The 20,919-nt window shown below is 42.6% G+C and overlaps 3 protein-coding genes across 3 annotated transcripts; all 3 read left to right on the top strand.

Annotated features, from left to right (window-relative positions):
- The first annotated feature begins 9,882 nt into the window (after nt 1-9,882).
- zbtb8b (zinc finger and BTB domain containing 8B) lies at nt 9,883-13,505 on the top strand. The gene is made up of 5 exons (XM_044052888.1): nt 9,883-9,984; nt 10,632-10,813; nt 10,937-11,843; nt 11,954-12,132; nt 12,567-13,505. The coding sequence occupies exons 2-5, from the start codon at nt 10,640-10,642 to the stop codon at nt 12,879-12,881; spliced, it is 1,575 nt and encodes a 524-aa protein (XP_043908823.1). The 5' UTR covers nt 9,883-9,984; nt 10,632-10,639; the 3' UTR covers nt 12,882-13,505.
- A 418-nt stretch (nt 13,506-13,923) lies between these two features.
- On the top strand, nt 13,924-18,311 carry LOC122786523 (tissue alpha-L-fucosidase-like). The gene is made up of 7 exons (XM_044052889.1): nt 13,924-14,460; nt 15,194-15,328; nt 16,124-16,367; nt 16,745-16,945; nt 17,394-17,584; nt 17,670-17,766; nt 17,845-18,311. Exons 1-7 carry the CDS (start codon nt 14,090-14,092, stop codon nt 17,980-17,982), a joined length of 1,377 nt encoding a protein of 458 aa, XP_043908824.1. The 5' UTR covers nt 13,924-14,089; the 3' UTR covers nt 17,983-18,311.
- A 133-nt stretch (nt 18,312-18,444) lies between these two features.
- LOC122786524 lies at nt 18,445-19,652 on the top strand. Its single transcript, XM_044052891.1, has one exon. It carries the CDS (start codon nt 18,521-18,523, stop codon nt 19,148-19,150), a length of 630 nt encoding a protein of 209 aa, XP_043908826.1. The 5' UTR covers nt 18,445-18,520; the 3' UTR covers nt 19,151-19,652.
- The last annotated feature ends 1,267 nt before the right edge of the window (nt 19,653-20,919 follow it).

The raw sequence follows: 20,919 nt of genomic DNA, 5'->3' as shown, positions 1-20,919 counted from the left end.
AACAGATTATCCAGGCTTTTCTCCACTCCATCCTCAAAAAAACACGTCATATTGTTTTAATATTGCTCACTGTGGAGTGGAATCATAATCACAAGTGATTCCGAGCATTTTTTCGTCAGCCGTAGCCCAACAGCCCAGTCCCATGAGTCATCATCCAGATATTTTTTTTGACAAACGGAAAGTCACCTGTTAGTTATTTAACACCACAGTGAATCGTATAAAACGGAATATTGTTACAATAACACAATTTATCACAGTTTCACAGTGTTTATGTGACTACTGCTTTTGACGATACAGTGTTTACAAGCATAAGCCGACACTGAATAATTTACAGTTTGTACATTTATTGTACTTTTATATAACAGTTAGCTATCGCTTTTATTCATTTCAACTGTATATTAGGTTATTTAACTCTGATTTAAGATTATATCAAGATATCCTGAGTATCTGTTACTTCTGTAGGACGTTTTCTGACGTATAAACTGACCTTGTCAGAACCAGTTGTCCTCATGGAGACCCAAACCTGGTCCTAATGAGGCAGAACCTCATTAATGAGTAACTGGTGAAATGTATTTAGGTTGTCCAAATGAATGGAAGCCAGTGCAATGTCCTTGCAAGAATAGCTGCGCGAATGTGTGTGTGTGTCAGTAGTGCATGCTGTGATGAGGGCAGGCACAGAGAGGTCAAGAGAGAACTCAGCCGAGTGAGTGTCTGAACATCTGGGGGCTTTGCCGGACAAGATAATGCACACACAAACACACAAACACTCACACACACACACAGCTGCTTGCACTCAGTTCCACTGCCACCGTGGGAAGATTGCTGGTACAGATTGCCATGGAAACACGAGACCCAGGCGCCGGTTGTTGGGAGCGATGCCTGACTGACCCAGCAGTGTGTGTGTGTGTGTGTGCATATGTGTGTGTTAAAGGCGGATGGAGGCCAAGTGGCATGCCCCCTTCCACACAATGCCCAGCTGAGTGTCTCTTCCTGCCTGGCAGACTGGAAGGGTGTGTTAGTTTAAACATGCCAAAGTACATTGGTACAGTACAAGATCTTTGTATGTGTGTGTTTTTTTTTTGTTGTTTTTTTTTCTCTTATAAATAAAGGTGGTGTAAGGTCCCCCCCTTTGTTTTTCTGTTTGTCTCACTTATATTAGCTGGAACGGACCATTGCCTTTCTGCATTTTATCATATTGTACATTTAAAGTAAGAGCTTAACATGTAACATGTGTATGTGAGAGTGTTTGTAAAAACCCAAGTGTCAGTAATCAGTGTGACCATCACCAGAGGGGGAAGCTTACAGTGTGGTGGGTATGAGTCAGGACAAACAGAAAAGAGAAATCCCTCTTCCCCACCCTCCTCCAAACAACCAACAACCCCCCATCCACATATCCTTTCATTACCAGTCATTCCTAAATTCAGATCTGGATCTCATTTCAGCATCAGAAAACAGGGAAGAAAGAGTCTGAAAGAGAAAAGAGAAAGCTATGAAGTAGGATCCAGTCTGTTGTTATTTTTGTCACCCGCCCGCCGACCCTCGTCTTCAAAGACTCACTCTCTTCTCGGTATCACCGATGTTTTCTTTAATGAAATCACTCTGGCTTCGCTCACCATTCTTTTTGGCTGCACCACCTCCCCGTTGTTCCAGGATTAGACAAGTTGCGCGAAAAACACGCACAAAGTGGAAAGTCATTAAGAAGATAAATGAATGAATAAATAAATAAGTTAATTACGAAAATGGTTTCAGGGTTTGGGGTGGAGAGGGAAATGGGAGTGGGGGGGAGCTGGCACTGGATGGTGGGATGGAATTCTGTGAGATTTCTGCCGATCTTGGTCGGCCACTTCAAGTCGTCTCCCTCCCATCCCTCCAAACCACAACAAGGCCTTATTGAAATTAACAAGCTCATACTTTTACAATTTGCACACACACGCACACATGAGCAACTCAAATATGAACGTGTGAATGCTCAGGGACACACACGCATGGCCGAGAACTGATTCATACAAGCAAGCACACACACACACACATATGCATGCAACTCCCTCACACGAATGTGGACGGCGCATACCCAGAATTTATAAGGCCCAAACACTCGGCTGAAATGATTGTTCCTGATGCACGACTATTGTTTGAAAGTCTTTGAAACGGAACCAGCACAGCAGGGTGTTTTATTTGTGTCTATTTCTCTGTGTCCATTTCAAACTGAATGATTGACGAGACGTGTCTCTCCCTGCCTGCGTGCTTGACTTCCATTATTTAGTACTCTCAGCACATGCGTTGTTTTTCTCAAACGCACACCGACTCCAGCTCATGACCACAAAAAGTAAATTGAAACGTGTTGAAAGAGGCAAAGACGTAAACTTGGTGTGAACTGTTTCGCATCAGAGTACATAAAGATAACTTTATTTCTCTCCAAAGTGCATAAGTATTAACAGGACTGGTGTCAGTATCATATACGCTGGCACAAGAGTGAAGGGGGAAAAAAACAAAAACAAAGCGAAGCACATTTATTTGTACCTTTCAGCACCAGAGCAATGCACCGTGACTCACAGTGCATCGAATGTAAAACACATTTAGACAAGATATAAAAGTCACAGAATTTGAAAATGTGCATAAAAAGAATCCTAATTTTTTTTTCAGATTAATGAAGTCATCTTATTTCGAACAAGAACTACAGCATTTCTCTTCTTCATTTTCTTTCTTTTTTATTTTTATGAACGCTTAAAACATACCAGATCTTAATAAATAATACATAATAATAATAGTCAATTGTGCAAAACCTTAAAACATGCTTATTTCAAATAATCTTACACTCTCTGGCACGGATACATCAGCCGTTCTATTTTAGTAAAAGACGCTCGGATGCTGATTTTGATCGAGCGAGTGCCATCTTTCGCTACTTTCTCTTTTCCTGCAGCAGATGTAAAATCCTTTTTAACGCCCAGCAATAAGTTTAAATCGTGGCAGGTTTATGGTAGTTTGTGGTACATAAATAAATACACATTACCAGTAGAACCCAAGATCAAACGTGATTAAATAACATTAAGCAGATGAAATGTTTGTTCACTGTCTCTACTGCCTGTGGAGAATTTGTTGAAGGCCAAATGTGGTCAAAAGGAGCGCTGCGTGACGCCCTGCTGCATGACGCCTCGCTGCATGCAAGTCTTATTGACATACACCCAAAAACTCAGTCGATTCCTTATTGGTATGAGGCCTTTATAGCAGTCAGCCTGAGGCCGAGCACTCAGTCACTGGGGTAAAGATTGGATTGGCATGGGAACTGGCTCCAGAGTAGTTTGGCACTGTCCTGACTGGACCCATGAGGGAATTATCTGCAGGAATGCGTGGGACCTGTGGCACAGTCCGGTCGTGGCCATGATTCAGTCACAGAAACCTCAATTTATGAGACATTCTTATAGACACACCAGGTACAGGACGTTTCCTAAGAGCTGCGGCTCGTTTCCATGATCTGATTAAGCTGAAACAAGGTATGAAAAAGACGCTTAGACACAGTCAGTGTCAGTGTTTGCGATAACGACTGCTGTGATTTGAGGTGTCAGGATGGCACAAGAGCCAAAGTGATGGGTCATGCTGCCTGTCAGAGAGTGAGGGACATAGAGAGAGAACAGAGAGAGTGAGTAAATCCTCCCTCCTCATCCGGCTCCCTTAAGCAAAGATAAATAAAGGGGCTAAAAGCTGAAGAGAAGAAGCAGAAAGGAGCTTTTGTGGTTTCCGAGTGGGGTCCCTCTCACGGCGGTTCCCACAGCACTGGGCTCGTGATGACACACACACACACACACACACGCTGATGGGCCCTGTGACTGCGGTGACTTTCGCTGGTGCCGGGCCCCAGACGGGACGGCGAGGGCCCCAAGAGCCACAGGCAGCCATTGTGCTGTCGCCGCGGAAACCAGCCTCTTCATGTCAGACATGTTTTTCTGTTTGTTTTCTTTTTTATGTCTTTAATGTGGGCAAGGGGGAATGTTTCCCCTCTCATCTGCCTCCCTCCCTCCCCACTGCTCTGCATTATTTCCCCCCATACCCATCTTCCTCCTCCTCCCACCAATCCATCCACATTTGTTTCTTCTCTTTTCCTCCCTCTTGCTCTCCCACTCCCTTCCTCGCTTATGTTGACTGCCCCCTTTCCCCCTGGAGATCATCATTTGTAAAACTCCTCGCTTGGACAGCCCATATCTTTGTCATGGCGTTGTGGCCTCCCTCTCACTCAGCTCCTTTTTATCTATACTCCATGAGGTTTTGGCACAAACTGGCACTTTTTCTTCCTGCACTTAAAAAACCAAAAAAAAAAAAAATACAACAAAACAATGTGCACAACTCTAAAACAACAAAACCTATCCCCAAAAGAATTCTGCCTTTCCCACGCTGAGCCAATTTTCTTCACAAGATTAAACAAACTATCAATAACAAAATGAAAGAAAAGGGGGGAAGGGGGAGCGAAAGAAAGAGAAATCTGGTTATGATTCAAGGCCCCAAAACACAGGATGCCCCCAAACTTCTCCGATGAGGGACACAAACATTAAAGAAAAGCCAACTATTACTATTTTTAAGTGTGTAAGAATGTTGCGTGGTGACATGACTCAAAGGCACGCCGGCTTTCATCCGTAATCAGTCCTTTCTGACTGCACTCCTCAGCCACATCACACGCAGGGCGCAATCTTTTATGAGCTGCAGAGAAAGACGAGGAGAAGGAAGGGGAAAGTGAAAAATGAGAGAGTTTAGGGCTAATCCGCTCTGTCCCCTCCACCATGCGTGGGCAACTGATTTGACCGGGGGGGGGGTTTAAGTGTCAGCTAATATTAGCCACAGTAAAACTAGTTTTCCTCGAGCTCGAGTTTATGGAGGAGACTACTTCCTCTAACTGGGTTCTACTTTTGTCCATGTCAAGAGAAACGGTGTAAACAAAATTTGAATGGAGCGTGAACTGTGTTCATGACAGAGGATGGATTTGAAACACGATTTGAAACATTATTGGACACATTGACTTCCATTATTGATCCAGAGGAACTTCCGCAGAGCCATAAAACCCCTGAAGTGGTGCTCCATCTCTATCTTATCACCCGTGGCTGCAGCTCTCTGTCACCCTCTCGCTTTCCTAAATCCCTCTTATAACTTTACACCTCAGATTACGACCTTATCAAGGGGGCATCCTGCCCACACCTCGCCCCGACGGCAGCTCGGAAAGGCGGACGTAAGCCCTTAAAAACCGACATAAAAACTTGCCGCCACTCCACTGCTGGGTAATTTTTAGTGTTCCCAGAAGGGGATTAGAGTGAGTGTACAAGGAAAGAAAGGAAGACTTTGATGGAGGGAGGGAGGATATAATGACTAACATCATTTTTATCTCCCGGGGGAATTGGTACGACATTTATTAGTCCCGATAGAGGTTTTCATTATTAAAAATGACGAGAGCTGAAATGAGGGACGCTGTGATCTTTGAGTCTGGATTCTTTCAAGATTCTTGTTTTTTTTTCTTCACCAAACCAAGTCTGTGTTATTCAGCAAAACTAATGGCCTGGAACAATTAAGCAGATCTATAAAAAGTGAAGAGGAAAAGAAAGGAAAATAATTGACTTTTGTTAAAGCAGTCAGCAAGCTTTCTTTCTTTTTTTGACATGGTATGGCAGTAAACTCAGGTAAATCCTCTGTCATATGACTTTTTAATTCATTTTAAACTTTTCATTACAAGTGAACTTTCCTACATGACCTCTCTTTGTCCAGGTGAGGTTTGATATGAAATTAACCTTTGGCTCATCACCTTTGGCTACTTTTATCAAGATAAGTCTACACCTTCTACGTCAATAAGCTTGTTTCCACTTTCAATTCTTCGAAACCTAACCGACCCTAACTGAACACCGGTACCTATTTATTTATCACTTTTTACTCACTCAACTGGGTTAAAATCATCACTTCTCAGTTGCTTATAATATATTGTTATATTTACATGTTTTCTTATGTGAGGATTTCTCTTAGCTACTGATTTTAACTTCACCTGTGACACACTCAGTTGCACCTGTTGCCTTAATGTTACCACATATTTTGATACTGTCGCAGCAAACGTATATATATATATATATATATATATATATATATATATATATATATATACATATGTAGGTACAAGTATAATCCATATAGAATAGAAAGCCTCCATTGTCCTCACAACAGGGACACGTGGAATTGCTGGTGTAAGATAAACACATGACAATGCCTATGTCAGGTTGACACACACACGGGTACAGACAGATAAAGGCATGAGATTAATGCATTGAAGAACCTGTGTGTTACAGATGTTTGAGCAGATGCGACTTGCTGAAGGGCATATTTGCATTTCACATAGCACAGGCACAATCACACATTCTGCCTTTCTCAAACAAGAAAATAAAACTTGGTTGAGGTCAACACTTTGAGAATAAATGACAAGCTCACTGCATATAGTGCACAAAGCGTTCATTCTCGGCTGTGGCAAAGACCGTCAGTCAGTGCTGTGCTGAGGCCCTGCACTACCGGAAGCTTGTGGCCTGGGACGGCTCCATTTACGACTCTGTTGTAGTGCTAAATATACAATAATAAAAAGGCTGGCAGATTATTTCAGACTGGGATACATTTCCTCTTCAGCGAGGGGAAGAAAGGACTTAGCGAGAGACAGACGTCTCCAGATGACTGAGGAACATTAAGTGATAATTACAGAGAGAGATAGACAGAACGAGAAAGATGAGGTTTTTTCCCTCTCTTGCTTTTCTTTTCCTCTTCCTTGTCCTATGCCACCACAGAGGAAAGTGGTGTCTCCAAACTGAAGAGGGGCGCCTGCTGTATTAGACTCCCAATGATTGGCTATGATTGCATTGTCTGATCCCATAAGGGATAAAAGGACAACAACACACACACTCTCTCACCACATGCCTGTATTTCATTGCTCAGTGATCAGCGCCTCCTCAGAAGTCGAATATGGCTTTTTTTTGGGAAAACATCCTTAGACATGTAGCCATAAAAGAAAATATGATTCAAATTCAAACATTGTCTCTATCTCTTTAAAATTGGCTTTCAGGAACACATACGCTCGCACACACACACACACACACACACACTCATACTCCCCCACGTATTCGACTTCACCACCAGTCCACCACACTCCTCTCAGAGCTCTTTGATCCCTGGTCGAGGGTCCTCTCCGTGGTGCCTCTGTCTGAATTCCAGAGATTCTGGGATAATTCAAACGTTTCACGGCACATACTTGGTCCCCCCAGGAGACAGCGGCGGAGATGGAAAATGCCACCATGGTCCCCAGCTCCCTCTCCCTCCATTGTCCCTACTCTTTAATCAGGCCCTCTCTGTGGCTCGCGCTGCCACCGTGGTGTGTTGTCTCAGCCTGGGAAAATGCCGGCCTAAGTGGCTGTTATGTGCTGAGGCGCAGACCACAGGGACCCAGAGGGGTGCTGCTGGAGCCCTCTGTGCCAGCCGCGGGTCTCAGAGTGGCTAACACACACAATGAGTGAGGTCCCAAATCTGGATGTAACCTCACAAAACAGCCAGTGCTACATCTATTTACTTTTGAGGATGAGCTTCGACGCGTAAATCATTCGTCATAATAATCATAGGCGTATGCAAAAACCCAGTGATAAATCATGAATATTATTCCAAAATGGTTACTGGGTGTAAACTAGCATTAAAGTGCCGTACAGCTATGGCAGCATTACAGAAAATCCACTGTGATTGTTTGGCCGTGAAAGGTCTGTGGAGAGGGAGTTTCCTGCACTTATGTCAACACATGACCAAAACAAAGGCCTTGTGTTTCCCTGAGTCAGAGAGAGAAGAGGTTCAGGAACGAGCGCCACCTCAAAGTTGAACCCATTACATCTTTGTCTTGGGGACAGACTCGTGGCAGGCCTGGGCAGCAGGGTCAACCGACGGTTGGCCTGCCCTCAGCTGGACATAACGCTCCTCCAGGTCAGGTTTACAAAGACGGAGTCAGACCCTACTGGTTTATACTAGTTTATATTTAGTGCTTACAAGCGTGAACTGAGTTTTTATGATGTGCCATAAATTTCATTTTGAAAAGAGGTTGAGTATGGAGGCCCATGTACGCCTACTCTGTGGTTTCTCCAGGCCACCACGAAGCCTTTGTATTCAGTCTGTTTGCCATGGGAAAATATCTGAAACAAATAAGTTGCCTGGTCGGCACCCATCATTGTAAAAAACACTTCTAAGAACTGTGGATTGTGCTGGGAGGGTGTGGCACAGTGCTTAAGGAACTACTTGTTTACTCTTGCGATGTCAGAAAATAGAAAAGGCACTATTTTCTCTCCAAGATGGAAAGCGAATAAACAAGTATTCTTGAGTAGACATTGTGGGCAGGCGTGAGCCGCCTGTGGTTGTGCAGCGACATGCCGGTCTTGATATGACCGGGAGTATGACGCTTTGAGGTTCTTCTCCAAAAACATCGCCATCATCATCATCATCATCGTAACTATCGATGAAAACTGCGGTGCCAGACTTTTAAAATACAAATTCCACCAACAAATGGGTTCACACAATGCTGCTCAAGCTCATCAGCTCTACACGCCTCTCTCTGTTTTTGTCAGTGTAGCAATTTTGTTTCTATGACATTCTGATGCTGCACAAAGTGTGACGCACTTTGCACCATGACTGATGGAGGCAAGGCAGAAGCACAACAGCTACATTGTTCTATCAACCCTGCTGCTGCTTTGACACCAGACTCTACGTCAGGGACCTGGGCAGGTCTTGGAAGGGTGGTGGTCCTGAGCCTCAGGGCTTTGCTCATCTCTGGGGCTGTTTGGCTTCTGGGCATGGTTTTGTCATCTCTTACACTGCCTGAATTAATGTCTTCTGGAGCTCTGTCTTCCCACTGCTCCTAATTCTAGGATGGGTCAAAATGCAGAGAATAATTTCCCTAAGGGGATTAATAAAGTATCTAAAAAAATAAAAATAAAAATCTATCTATTTGAGTCTTTGCAGTCCTGCCACTAGGAGTCGCCTGTAATTCCCAGATACATCCAGTGACAGCCCCTACACACACACACTCATAATCTCCTCTACTATTCTAGACACAGAGCAAATCTTAGTTATCCTACGTTCAGTACATCACACTGCCTATGTTGCTGGACAGGAAAGGTTAAAAAGTATTAATACTTCTATTAGCCTGAATAGAAGCATTTTGTTTTTTCCAGAAATAATTTCTATATTTAATTTGTAAAATACTTTCCTGTATTCTAGTGTATTGTAATCAAGAGATTGCAATACAGACGGTGTATATGCACATTGTTAAAATCATTCTTTCATTTCATTAATCTCATGCACTTATAAACTTTATTATAACCAGACATCCAGTTCAATGCTGAACACTTCATTAACTAAATGTGCATATTGAATTTAAAACTGACATAATCGATCAAGTGGATATGCAGAAGGGTTATTTTATAATATACAATAGTATATTGTATATATAATATGCAATACATAATAGACAACGCCATGAATACATTTTAGTAGGTCTGCATCACAAAGTATGCATATAAAATATGCAGTAAATCCGCATATTGTTAAATGAACATATTAATATAAAATAATACAAAACTTGTGACTGATACATTTTGTGATCTCAAAGCAAGAAATCTTGTTTTCTCTTGTGATACTATGAGATTGTCTGGGTGAAATTGGTTTATCCTTACAGCACCTGTAACCCACTCAGGTTTCACCACGTTTGGTTGGTTTATATGTCAATTTGAATCCAATAATAATACGTTTTTTAACATCACAACATGTTGAGTTGCATTTGCAAGCTTCTGGATTTCTCGGCCGCTGATTGGTCGAAAGAAAGGCGTCACAGTTTGCTGAAGCGGATGTTGTTGGCTGAGGAGGGGAACGCTAGACGATGAGCCTTGTCAGTGTCATTTTCTGTGTTATATTAAACGCTTTGTGACATTCTGACGCATAATTGTTAAGGTGAGATCACATTGTATTTTGTTTTGTACGTCACTGTGCGGCGACAGGCTTCGCAAACTCCAGTCTGTGCAGTTAGTCCACTGTTTTCCCTCATTAGCTGCCCGTCGCTAGCAACACAGGCTAGCATGCCATGTAGCCATGTAGACATACACAAAGGAGGGATGTTTGGCAGTTTCTACTGTTTTTTTTTGTCACACACATTAGCCTTTGTTTGGTTTGGTCTGAGCAACCCCGAAAAACAACAACAAGCGTTTTGTTCCATTAAACATTGAAACTAGGAAAGTGCAATCTGAGATTTTCTATAAAGTTTGTGTTTTACAATGTGTACAATTTCATTTAGTACTAGAAGTTCAATCTGATAAGCATTGTTTGGTATCTGATCGAGATTGTCTTAGGTTGAACTGCATGCTTATTGATATTATACAATTTTGTTGAAAACAATGGCTCAATGAGAGTGATAATGTGGGTGTTTTGTCAATATTTGAGGCTTCTCCCACCAAAAGACATGTAAATATTAAGAATAAGATGATGATCTCTTGTAGCCTTGATGTGGAAATATATCATTGTCCTTCCTTGTCCAATGCAAGTCAACACCTAACATCTAAACTGACTTATTCTTCTCTCTCTCTCTGCATGGGGTCACTAAGGTGTGAACATGGAAGTGCCGTGCTACCTGCCCAAACTGCTCTTTGAGCTAAATGAGCAGCGTAAGCGAGACTTCTTCTGTGACTGCAGCATCCTTGTCGAAGGCCGGGTCTTCAAGGCACATCGTAATGTGTTGTTTGCAGGTAGTGGCTATTTCCGGGCTCTGCTGGTTCACTACCTGCAGGTGAGATTTGAATTTACTCTGATGTCCAAGGAAAAGAAATACTTTTAAAGCAGTCAAGGTAAATATAGGAATTTGCTATGTCAAATAAATCACGTCCTAATTGTCTCTTCTGTCTCTTTTCAGGATAGTGGTCAACGCTACAGCACAGCATCTCTGGACATCGTAACAGCCGATGCTTTCTCAATTATCCTGGACTTTCTCTATTCTGGCCGCTTGGCCCTGAACAGGAGCAACGTCATTGAGGTGATGTCTGCTGCCAGCTACTTGCAGATGACAGATCTGGTAAACTTCTGTAAAGGATACATCCGCTCATCTTTGGAAATCTGCAACAAGGAGAAGGAGAGGAACACAGAAAAGGAGGACCAGGGACAGGATGGAGGGATGGGTCCTGCAGACAGTGGCACTCCTGCTGCGGGAATCTCGAGTGGTGCCGGGACGACCGAGCCCCATTCACAGGTTGCAGAGGCAGACAAAGGGGCGGGTTTAGGTCCAGAGTCTGTGACCTCAGCTAGAACCCCCTTGTCAATCCCTGTAGATACCCCTCCAGGGACCAGCAGGGACATGGACAGCGACTACCAGTCCAGGGAGGAGTTTACATCTGAGAGTGAAGCACAAAAGGGACACATGGATCAGACAAACCGCTCATCCTCCTCATCCTCTGCTTTGACCCCAGAGCTAGTGAACCCCAAGATAGAATACGATCCTGATGAAGAACTTATGGAGTCTCCTGACACCAAAGAGCTTTCCTCGTTTCCTGGGCCCCCTTTGCATAATCCACATCATAACAGGCTACTTCCCCCAAGTCCCAATGAGCGGTCCTCTTTGGGATACAGCCCATCGTTTAATGCTAGGCAGATGATGGAGATGCTGGCCAGAGGTGAGGGCCCCAGTCCTATGGGGGACAGAGTGGGGCAGCGCTTTACCCAAGGACTAGGCAGCAGCACAGGAGGAAGCAGAATGGATGAAGGATTAGGGTTTGCAGGATCATCTATCATGGAGATTCAGTCTGACTGGCTTGGAGAGGACACAGGTAATTAATAGTATCAGATAAATGGCTAAGGCCATGTGGTGCGGCTACACATTTTGCAGTGTTGTCCTCCTCCATAAATCTCAACAGTTGGTCTCTGTCTCCCCCTACAGGTGATGGCTTGGTAGTGCCAGTGAAACTCCACAAGTGTCCATTCTGCCCATACACAGCTAAACAGAAGGGCATCATGAAGAGACACATTCGCTGTCACACAGGAGAGAGACCCTTCCCCTGTCCGATGTGTGGCAAGAGGTTCACAAGGCAGGAGCACCTTCGCAGCCATGCCCTCAGTGTAAGGAATTTTCAAGCATTTGCTGAGGAAGAACTGACACTGACTGGTTTTTCTTTTTCATTGCGAAACCTCACTTGCCTTGAAAACTCAGTTTCAGGGTGACCTGATGAATTCTGTAGGTCCACAATATTAAGCAGCAATTGTGCCACCTATTAGCAAAAGGAAGTATGCTTTCAGTAACAACTAGCAAATTATTGGTGGCCTCTTTCTAGGGCCACAAAGTGGCCTGTTCAATGCTGCTTACAGTCCTAGTTCTGTTTTTTTATTGTTTTGCTACAAAGCAGTTAGTTGTAAACAATTAATTTTCAGTTCATTAATATTAAAAGTGTATGTTTTATACCGTTGCTCTTCATGTACAGTATAACAACCTAAACAGTGTTGCTTGTACAGAATCATTTTTATACCTCATCATTCTCACTGTGAATTATCTGCAGGTGCATAGACACTTCTGGCCGGTGTCTTGCAAGAGCTGCAGGCGAACCTTCACTGGATCTGGTGTTTCTCCCGGACTCAGACGCTTCGGCATCTGTGACAGCTGCAACTGTGTGACCACCACTCATGATGATTCTGCTCCCGTTCATGCTGCCAGTCAACCGGAGCCCATGGAACGCGCAGATGGAGGCACAGATTGGTCCAGTTTTATGGACGACGTGGATGAGGTGGAGGTCGGCAGAGTTGAGGACTTGGTGGAGAAACAGATGCTTGAGAGGCAGCTGGCTGTCTGCGCTGATGTCGGTCACACACTGTGAAGCTGCAGTCCTCGCAGTAAAGATAGCACCACTTAAATCTTCTGTTGTGCTGCTTTTCACCGCGGCCCTACTGTTATTGATGTTAAATTATTGCTGTACAATGAGCTTATTTATTAATATGTAACTGAAAAATGATCCCTTTTCATTATTCAAGATACTGTGCTCCTGTGATTATCGCATCAGTGTGAGAAATGAATGTGGGTGATTTCTACAAATCAGAACTGTGGTCTTTAAAGCAACACAATGTAGGATTTTGACCTTCAAATAATGTCTCCAAGATCTTGCTGATGGTACAACTTAAATCAAGGCGAATGGCTCCCCCATCAAGGCTTGAGCAGGTCCACAGTACCTGCATAGGCACAATGGAACTTTGGGGTTCGGATCAGCATCATGATGACACAAAAAGAACTACATGAGTTACTTTAACTTTCTGCCAATGTCTTTGTGTCAATGATCATGTCCACATTTGCTTGAACTCTGTACATAAAGCAAACATTGCTTTCAAAGTTTTCTAGATCATTATGAACTACACAGAAGATGGATAAAGTAGCTTATTATGTTATTGATTCCAGATTAAAACATCGGGGGAAATAAAGCTTTGCTTTGCCACTGTTGGTATTCTTAGACTTGTTCTCTTGTCCCATCTCTGTTCTCTCTATTCTGGTTTGCATGAAATGGGAGTGGAGCAGGCGTGGACTCGAACCCTAACCAAATGACCCCTACTGGAAAGAAGGCTATCCTTCATTGTCTTCCCTCTAGGTAAAACTTACACAAGCACACACAGACACTGATTTGGCAATGAGACAAAGGGAAATCATTTTAATAAAGTTACCCTCAGTCTGAAGGCACTCATTGAGAGGGTGTGTTAGTCACAGTGAAATATTTTTTCATTCTTTCTTGTCATCTGTTCAAATAAGAGCAAACAGGTCAAACACAGGTCAAATTCATCATTTCTACACTGATCCCTGCAGTTTTTGTCCATATACTACTTGAGCTTAAGGGTCTTTGTTCTCTGTGTTTATCTTGCTATTGTGTTTTGACTTTCAGTACAAATGAGTTGTGGTGCCTCTCAAATAAGGAAACGCTGTCACCAGTAACGAGTGTGTATGTGCAACAGATGTCACCTGACTCGTGGAAGTTAAAGAGTTCCTTTAATACTCAGGTGACGCGAGACAAGCTGGACAGACGAGAGCTGCTCTTCATAGTGTATGATGTTTCTTCAAATGCCACCTGCCCGCTGTATTCCTATATTTTGCGTTTTCTCTCTTTTTCTGGTTGGGAAAGCAGCGCGTTACGAACCTGACTGGGCGAGTCTGGATACCAGACCTTTGCCAAAGTGGTACGACGAGGCGAAGATCGGCATTTTCATCCACTGGGGGGTGTTCTCGGTCCCCAGCTTCGGTCAGTTCAGTGAGTGGTTCTGGTACTGGTGGAGAAGCGCGAGGCGCGCCGAACATGTTGCCTTCATGAAGAAAAACTACCCGCCGGACTTTAAATACACAGACTTTGCCAACGATTTCCACGCAGAATTTTTCAATCCGGACGCATGGGCAGATATTTTCAAAGCATCTGGAGCCAGGTATGATCATCAGCACAATAACGCATAATATGCCGCACATTGTGCCCGGGAATCAGTTTTGGTTAAAGTGTTGTTTGTGTGTGAAAGTGCACGTGACTCTCGCTGATTTCAGTTTCAACAGGGAAAAAAGGTAAATTCAAAAATAGTTTATATATTCCCAAACCCAAAAGTCCATAGAGTTGTCGTTTCAACGCTGCCTCCATCGGTAAATGTGTTTTGAATTATTTTGTTTGGGTTTATCCAAAACAAGTACAGAACGAAGAACGAAACGTAAACGATGTGTTTTTGTCTTTTTGAAAAGGTCCAACGTAAACACGGCATCGTTTCAGGAAATGTCTTCAATGTAGTACATATGCCAGACCTGTGCGTGGCGCTGTATCACTGACACACCAAAAACAGAAAATTCGTTTTTTAATAAGGCTTCATTCAAACCAGCATACATCACAGAAATGGAGTAGACCAATCTTTTAAAGTAAATAAAGCGAACCAAACCATGCACTTGTTAAGTGGCTAAAAAATAGGATGTCCTTTCTTGCAGTCATCTTGTCAGTGCGATGGTTCATAGAAATTATGGTCTGTGAAGTCAGTTTTGGTAAAATGTCAATAACTCATACAACCACACTTTAATTAATTCATAAAAATATATATATATATATAATAAGAAATCCTATCTATTTGAAGGGAATAGTCCACCTTATCCCTATATTTATACGTATAATTATATATCTTGCAGGTATGTGGTGTTCACATCCAAACACCATGAAGGATTTACCAACTGGCCGTCAGCAGTCTCCTGGAACTGGAACTCAGTGGACGTCGGTCCTCACCGGAACCTGGTGGGAGAATTGGCTGCAGCTGTCCGGAAGAAGTAAGTATACAGGATTGCTGCAGCATAATGCACAATTTAAATTTCCATTTATTCACAGTCTAATCAATCCAAATGCAAATAATGCTGAATGTGTTGTGAAAGCTGTCATAATTTAATGACAAACAAATTATTTGGGGATTTCGGTCATCGGCAGAGCGGCGTCATAGGTTTTAAAGGCAAACAGTTATTGAGCATGCATGAGTCACGAGCAGAGCACAAGTTGAAATGCAGTCATTTCTGTTGAGGTCCTCGCTTGCATCTGTGTTTGGGATTGAGTTCCTCTCTGCAGTCTTAAAAGGAAGTAGATTGTTTTGTACTTTGTTCCGCAATTGAGCATATAACAATATGCACTGCTTTGCACTGCTCCCAAGCAACACACCTGTCACCTGATAATCACGATGTTACTGAAGGAGAAACTGTGGCTACACTGAAAATAAAACTGGTTTTTTCACATATTCTGTTTGCTACACGCAGATTTGCACAGCTAGAGCAAATATCTACATGATAACCTGAACACAACAGAGGTGTGCCTGTGCCTGTGTGCCTGTGTTCTTAAATTGTTACTGCAAACATAATTATTATAACTCCTGCACTTTATTTGCCTACTAACTTGCACTTTTATATAACTGTTATCTCCCTTCTTTTTAATAACTATGACATGTGCTGCTGCCTGTCTTGGCCAGGTCACCTTTGTGAAAGAGATTTTTATCTCAATGGGTCTTTTATCTGGTTAAATAAAGTTTAAATAAATAAACAGTGTAAAACAAGGAGTGCAAATATTTTCTTCCGCTGTAGATCGCTGCGTTTGGGTCTCTACCACTCTCTCTATGAGTGGTACCATCCCTTGTACTTGATGGATAAAGCCTCTGGATTCAAGTCTCAATATTTTGTTGCCATGAAAACCCTTCCCGAACTAGTGGATCTCGTAATGACTTACAAACCTGATTTGATCTGGTCTGATGGGGACTGGGAGGCAGAAGATACGTACTGGAATGCCACACACTTTTTGGCCTGGCTCTACAATGACAGCCCAATCAAGGTGGAATACACACACACACACACACACACAGGTTTCAACAGCTATTTCCTTCATTTGGACAGCCTAAACAAAGTGATATCCCTAACCTTAACTATAACCACTTAGTGCCATACTGTAACCTAACTACAATTGAAATCATAGCCATAAACTTAACCAGTTACGAAATTTGGACCAAGTTTTGGTCCTGGTAAGGACTTCTGGTCCTGCCAAAGTCAGTGTTTATGACAGACAAGTTCCTAAAGAGGTAGTAAAATACAAGTACAAACACACACACACTCACTTGGACATGGATATCGACCAAACAATTGTGTAGTCTGAGCTTTCAGGTTATGGTTTATGGTCATGCTGTTTCATCAAAATTATGAATGTTTCCTCAGGACGAAGTGATTACCAATGACCGGTGGGGTAAGAGCTGCCACTGCAAACATGGAGGCTACTATAACTGTGATGACAGGTACTCCCCAAGCACAATTCCAGACCACAAGTGGGAGAAATGCCAGTCCATTGACACCCATTCCTGGGGCTACAGAAGAGAAATGATGCTCAAGGAACTCATGAATCTGCCTTCCATCATAAAGGTGAAGGTCACAGTCAGTTGTCACCCACACCTAAGGGGCTGTTTTGTTACATTTGCATTTCATTCAAATGTTTTGTAATTTTGCTGATGACGTTATCCAAAGTGACTCACAAGGGATTACCAGCACCACATTCCCTCACAATTGCTTTGCTGTTAGATGCTTTTGTAAAAAAATACAAAAAAAACCAAAAACTTGGCATGTATGTGTGCATTCTCTCCTTCAACCAATGGATTCAGAGTCAACAAAAACCAGTTTGACCCACTTCTTTAGCCAGAGTATCACAAGTCGTTTAAAGTGCTACCTGCATTCCGAAACGTTGAGTTGATTTTCTCTTAATGCAACATGAAATGTTATTTGTGCATGGCTCCATAGAAAATAATGTTACAAGTTATTTTGTGATTCCTTATCTGTCGGGCGTTTGCATTAATCAAGCACTTTCTCCCCTCAGGACATGGTGACTGTGGTGTCAATGGGTGGCAACTACCTTCTAAACATCGGGCCTATGTCAAATGGAATGATTGCCCCAGTGTTTGAGGAGAGGCTGAGGGGACTTGGTGCCTGGTTGGACATAAATGGAGAGGCTATATATGCCTCCAATGTCTGGCGGGTCCAGACAGAGAACGGCACTGTCGATTTCAGGTGAGACTGTCTTCCTGCAATGCTCTCTTTAAATGTCATGTGAAATCCTGTTGTAGGTTGGTTTAACCACTATTTTCTGTTTAAGGTATACTGCCAGAAACGGTACAGTTTATGCCATCTTCTTTGGTGATTTTCCATTCATATTAAAACTTACAACACCGAAGACATCTGTAGCAACAAAGGTAAGCCATAAACACTGTCTGTTACTGTGAACGTCATCGTTTGTCAGAACTCTATACAGTCATCTCTTGCATCCATAGGTGACACTTTTGGACTATCCTGACAAGCCACTGAAGTGGGCGCCACTGACACAATCAGCTGGACTGTTGATTCTCATGCCTGTTATGCCGCCATCTCCTGGAAATTCCTGGACCCTGAAGCTGGAGGGTGTAGCCTAACAGCATGGGGGGGATGACAGATGACAGCATGTAGTGTATTGTATTGTGTCTGTTGCACTGATTTTTGCTAAATCCACACTTCATGTGACTGTAGAGGGAGTTATTAGGACAATGAAAATGGTTTTGTTTTGTTCAGTTTTTATTCACGTTGTGGCATATTTTTACTTTTTGAGCACGTCACTTTGGAGAGTGAGCGATTCCAAAAAGGTTTTTCACTATTGGCCAGACTGGATGCCCAGTGGCCCCAAGATCATTTGAGTTTAACTGGTGGATGTTGGGTTTTGTTTTGAACCATTCTTTTGAATAAAAAATCTTCCCATATAACATAATACAATAATAATATATGTATGTACTGTGTGTGTGTGTAGAGGAGGGTTTGGACTACTCCGATCCAAACTCCAGCACAATAGGTGGCGGTAATGAGACTTTACACATATTACCACCCGCCGTAAAACGGGAAAGAAGATCAGAGGACCACAGAAGAAGAAACGACAGTATTTACGACTGTGTAGTTCGTGTCGAAGGCGACGGGGAAGACATGGGCAAGTCACGGGATTTGAGTGAATTTGAGCGGGGTTTGATAGTGGGACTCCGCAGTGCCGGCTGCAGCATCTCACAAACCGCCAAGACGCTGGGTTTTTCCAGGACCGCCGTGTCCCGAGTTTACCGGGATTGGTGCATGAAGCGGAAGACGTCCAGTCACCGGGGGTCCTGCGGGAGAAAGCGCCTCGTCGACGAGAGTGGCGAGAAGCGGATGGAGAAGGTAGTGGAGTCGAACCTCCAGGCTACGAGCGAGCAGATTCAGAACCTGTATAACAACAGCGGGTCAGAAAAGCCCATCTCTCTCACCACCACTCGACGGACCTTGAAGCGACTGGGCTACTGTCGTAAGACGCAGCAGCGGGATTCACTCATCGCGGCCGGGCTGGAGGCGTTAGCGTCGTACGCCACCGGCTCGAAACAACCGGACACCAACAAGGGCGCAGTGTGTGCGGACCAGAACGACCCAGAAACAAAAACTGTATCCTCCGCAGATGCTGTGTGTAAGGACAATAACGAGCCGAGCCAAAAGACTCATTCCTCCACTGTGGAGGTCGTGTGCGGGGACGATAAAGAGCCGGACCCAGTGACTCCGGCCTCCACTGAGGTTGTTTGTAACCCGGACTAAAAAGACTGAAAAGTCTTCCACAGACGTCGTGGATGTAGTAACAAACTGTTTGCCTTCTCTAGATATTGAGACCACGAATCTGCTCACTTGGTGCTTGTGTGTTCAAATGTGTCACATTTAGGAGGTTTTATTGGCAGAAGTTGAGTGCACAATCAATAAGTACATTTGTGTAAGTGCTTTAATATAATGTAGTAGAACAAAAGCCTTTTTAAATGTAATCGAGGCAGGAGCCTTGTTTATGATAGCCGTCATTGCACGCCGCCATGTTGCTACGGCAGCCGAAAGGACGAATTAGCGCACTTCTGTTGGGCTCTTGGTAGGTCTGTGCAAAACTCTACTGAAGGTTGTCTTGGAGTAAGTCCGTGAGTGGATTTATATTTTTCTTTCTTTTATTTTTTAAATAAATCTGTTTAATTTCAGTCTATTAAACAAAGAAAATGACTGCCCCCCTCCTTTAAAACAATAATAATAAAAAAAATATCAACCTGTGTCTGTCACCTTGCATCGACCAGGATTGTGTGGTGTATTTACAAAGACTTAGGGGACACAAAAATAAAGAATACATTAAAATGATCTGAAATTAAGTATTTAGTATTCTCTTTAAACTTCTCACAGGAAGTGTATGTGGTTCTTGATAAGGCTGAATGTTTGTGTGTGAGGCATCCAGTGTTTTTCATTTATTTATATATATATATATATGTATATATGTATGTGTATGTATATGTATATATATATATGTTCAGCCTTCATTGGTTAAAACAATTACACTTAGTGAAGAAAAACATTAAACACAGAAAAAACAGTATGTGTACATTTAAATTAATTTAAAAGGAATTTAAGGCTTTGTTAGCATTTGTAGTCTGAATGAATTTCACATTTGTCACTCTTTTCAATTTTTCAAAATAAAGTAATTTTTAAAATGATAAATTGGACACTCCACAATGTGTACTTTTACATAAGTATATTTTATAAAGTATGTTTTATTGGAAGTATTGTAATTGCTACAGTTTAAAACACATCCGTTACTGAGTACAAAAAATGTTAGCCTGAATAAAAAGAAAATCCTGCACCGGAAACTGATAGTGAATGAGCACAAGGATGGAGACCGACAAGTTAGAGACCAGCAATGCAGACCCAGCTGAAAGTGAATGCCAGCCAGAATATGCTGAAGTTGAAGGTAGTGAAGTTCACCCATGGCCATATTTAAATGACCACTTTGGCTTCAAGTACAAGAAAGACAACAGCTTCATCATGCAGTGTAAGGTGTGTTTGCCCAGAGTGACTGAACTGGCTTATAAAAACAGTTTATGTGTATAAGAGCCTTTCTTAAAATAGGCAAAAACACTTATGCTGTTTGGCTCTGGTATCAAGCTCCTGACTTAGCTGCATGTTTGGGTGATTTTGGATACCATACCATACTATGACCTTAAGGTGGTATTTTGGACGACATACTATACTATGACTTTTTTGACCGATTTTGGACCACATACTTTACTATGACGTTTTTAGGTGATTTTGGACCACATATTATACTATGACTTTTTTGACTGATTTTGGATACTATACTATGACTTTTTTGACTGATTTTGGACGACATACTATAGTATGAATTTTTTTACTGATTTTGGACGACATACTATACTATGACTTTTTTTTACATATTTTGGACAACATACTATACTATGACTTTTTGACTGATTTTGGACGACATACTATACTATAACTTTTCTGACTGTTTTTGGACGACATACTATACTATGACTTTTTTG

This window comes from Solea senegalensis, linkage group LG20 (assembly GCF_019176455.1).
Source record: "Solea senegalensis isolate Sse05_10M linkage group LG20, IFAPA_SoseM_1, whole genome shotgun sequence".
Classification (NCBI taxonomy): Eukaryota; Metazoa; Chordata; class Actinopteri; order Pleuronectiformes; family Soleidae; genus Solea; species Solea senegalensis.
Note: the sequence above shows the minus strand (reverse complement) of the source record. Positions and strands in the feature narration are given on the sequence as shown.

Excerpts from the sequence above, each read along its gene's own strand:
- zbtb8b (XM_044052888.1), top strand. The coding sequence starts at position 10,640 with ATGGAAGTGCCGTGCTACCTGCCCAAACTGCTCTTTGAGCTAAATGAG. Across the intron at positions 10,814-10,936 it reads TGCTGGTTCACTACCTGCAG|GATAGTGGTCAACGCTACAG; the intron begins GTGAGATTTGAA and ends GTCTCTTTTCAG. Across the intron at positions 11,844-11,953 it reads CTGGCTTGGAGAGGACACAG|GTGATGGCTTGGTAGTGCCA; the intron begins GTAATTAATAGT and ends CTCCCCCTACAG.
- LOC122786523 (XM_044052889.1), top strand. The coding sequence starts at position 14,090 with ATGATGTTTCTTCAAATGCCACCTGCCCGCTGTATTCCTATATTTTGC. Across the intron at positions 16,946-17,393 it reads ATCTGCCTTCCATCATAAAG|GACATGGTGACTGTGGTGTC; the intron begins GTGAAGGTCACA and ends TTCTCCCCTCAG. Across the intron at positions 17,767-17,844 it reads AGACATCTGTAGCAACAAAG|GTGACACTTTTGGACTATCC; the intron begins GTAAGCCATAAA and ends TTGCATCCATAG.
- LOC122786524 (XM_044052891.1), top strand. The coding sequence starts at position 18,521 with ATGGGCAAGTCACGGGATTTGAGTGAATTTGAGCGGGGTTTGATAGTG.